Raw genomic sequence first — 2,857 nt, 5'->3', positions numbered from 1 at the left:
ACAAGGTGGTGGAGAAACCATAAGAGAAGGAGAACAAGGTGGTGGAGAAACCATAAGAGAAGGAGAACAAGGTGGTGGAGAAACCATAAGAGAAGGAGAAAAAGATGGCGGAGAGAAACATTGAGGAAGGGGGCTTGCCCCCGCGGTGGGCCAGGAGGAGCGGGAAGGGGGGTAGCCGAGATCCTCCACTGAGTCCATCAGAGAAGAGCCTCCTAGTAATAGGAGAGGTAGAGATCGGCGGTCTCTGGCAGAGGCCTGGGCTAACAAAACTTGGGAAGGAGCACACTTAACACACAAATCTGGGCAGGTGCACAGAGTCCAAAAAGCCTGCCCTTATGGGATTTCACTCCACTTTCCACTCCGATGGCAATAATTAGTTATCCGATGGCAATAATTAGTTAAGTTGGTGAGGAGGCCGAAATTGAAAGTTCCCTCAGGAGGGCAGCGAGATTGGTTGTCCAAGGGATACTGAGGCCTGTCCTCAGAGCAAAGGAAGACCAGCTTCCATTTGCAAAATTCCCAGGACAAATATAGAGTAGCCAAATTAGAAATGAGACCCCGCTACAGGGTCTGGGCCTCCGCTTTTGAGGGCTGGTTCCCCATGTCTGCATCACTCCCCAACCAATTCCACTGAGAGGAGCGCCCAGCATCCCAAGTGCGCCGAGTCAGGGGAGACGTCCTGGGAGCCTGGGTGAGGGGTGTCTCCCCCACCGCAGGGCCAGGGGTGGGCCGGATGCCCGCAGACATCCTGGGGCCTGGGTTAGGGATGTCTCCCACATTGCAGGGCCAGGGGCAGGCCGTATGCCCACAGAGGGTGGGCTGGATGCCCCACCCTGGATGTAACTATGATTTCGAATGGACCAGGTGAAATGGAGTTAAGAAGGGAAACAGTCAGGAGGAAACTGAGGGACTCACTTGAAAATGATCCACGCAGAGGAGAGCAGGCTGAAGTCTCAGGTCTCGGGGAAGGAGAGGGTAGGGCTGCTGGTGGCCAGTTGGGGCCCCACACTCATGCTCCTTCCTGGGATTTTGGTACCAAATGTAAGATAAATTCCAATGTAAGATAAATTCCAACCGAAATAAACAGGCAACGAGAGGCAACAAAGGGCCAGGAAGTTTACTTGAATGCGAGTCCCTGGTGATGTTCCTCGGTCTGAAACACAGGCCGGGGAAGTCACCCCCAGCAGGGCAGGCAGCAAGTTTTTAAAGAAGGCAGGGGGAGGGACAGCAAAGGTGTACAGTGGCTCAAGGATTGGCTCGCCTAGGGTATGTGGGCATCTCTCATTGGCCTTTAGCCAGGTACTGGAAAGTTACCACTAATCTAGCTTGGGGGAAGGGCTCTAGTTAGGAAAGTTATCCGATCAGGCTCTGGAATGTTGTCAGACCGGAGCCTGTTGGTCTCTTCACCTTGCTTGGGGAGTCCTGAGCTTGTCCAGCAGGCTCACCCCTTCCCCTGGTGCCTCCAGCCTTACATTAAGTAGGTATTTTTTATTAGAAGTAGATATCATTGTTATTTTATAACTGAGGAAACCAGGGATCAAGGATTCAAGCCAGCTCTGACTTCAAAGCTCATGATCTTTCTACTTTTTTCCACCTACTTTATTTAATGTAATTTACAGATAGCACTTCCTTCAAAAGAAATACAGAGTTCTGGGTATACTTCTGAAATACCAGTCAATCACCAGAAGGATGTCACAGTGGAGGGTGTACAGAGTTCCCAAAGTGTCACAGTTTGGTCCCCAGGCATTTCTTGGCATCTTAGAGCATCTTGGGAGAATTGCCAGATGCCTGACACAAAGCAAAGCTTGGCAAGCTTAGAACCTTTGGAAGAGGATATGGCTTTGAATGAAGTCTTACAGAAATTAAAATATACTAACAAAAAGCAGCAAACTCTGATCCAAGGCCTACAGTGTAGTAACATGCATTTAGAGAAGAAGGTTGAAGAACTACAGAAGAAGGTTACCAAATAGCAACTGTTCATTGAAGTCATGAATGAGCTAAAGAAGAAATTTGAAGAATTAATTCAAGACAAATACAGAGTAAAACTAGAGAAGAGGGATACTGACAAGGCATTGCAGAATTTGCATGAAATTTTAATCAACACCCCAAAACATCTTAAGGAATCTAGGAATGACAAGGAAACCTTACAGCTAGAGCTTAAGAAGGTCAAGGGCAATTATGTTCATCTACAGGAAAGATACATTACTGAAATCCAACAAAAAAATGAAACTGTGAGTCAGTGCATAGAGATGGACAAAACCTTAAGCAAAAAAGAAAAAGAGATAGATCAACTGCAGCAACTCAAAGGAGAGCTGGAAAAGGCCAGCACTTCTGCTTTGGACTTGCTGAAAAGGGAAAGAGAGACCCGAGAACAAGAATTCCTGTCTTTACATGAATAATTTCAGAAATATGAAAAGAAAAACCTGAAAGAAACACAGAAGGTGAAATCTTGACTTGAGAAATTGATCGCTCAAGTAAAAAATTTGCAATTCGTATCTGAAAATGAAAAGGCTAAGAATACAAAACTTCAGCAGCAGATCAACGAAGCAAAAACTGAAAATGCAAAACTTCAGCAGGAAGTTGCAAGAAGCAAGGAGCCAAATTATATCCCTACCTTTGAAGCAGCCCAGGTAAAGTAGCACATAGAGGAGGTTATGCAGACAGATGTCACAATGTATTGTCACAAATTTAGAATCTCTAAGGCAGAATTTCAGGAGTTTCTAATAATCCAGTGATGCATATTTAGTAGGCATAGCATTTACACAAATTTGTTTCCAGAAAGAATTTATTAACCAAAAAATGAGAGGATAGAAAAGGTACCACAGGTTTGAAGGTTTCTTTAGTTCTTGGACACTCA

General features: G+C 45.7%; 1 protein-coding gene across 1 annotated transcript; it reads left to right on the top strand.

Annotated features, from left to right (window-relative positions):
* Positions 1–1,613: 1,613 nt before the first annotated feature.
* On the top strand, positions 1,614–2,639 carry CAGE1 (cancer antigen 1; the record flags this gene model as incomplete). The annotated part of the gene is given in 1 exon segment (XM_036998331.2): positions 1,614–2,639. A coding segment is annotated over 1 exon segment (1,026 nt), but the record flags the coding sequence as incomplete, so codon positions are not given.
* Between the last annotated feature and the right edge of the window lie 218 nt (positions 2,640–2,857).

Source organism: Manis javanica, chromosome 16 (assembly GCF_040802235.1).
Source record: "Manis javanica isolate MJ-LG chromosome 16, MJ_LKY, whole genome shotgun sequence".
NCBI lineage: Eukaryota > Metazoa > Chordata > Mammalia > Pholidota > Manidae > Manis > Manis javanica.
Note: the sequence above shows the minus strand (reverse complement) of the source record. Positions and strands in the feature narration are given on the sequence as shown.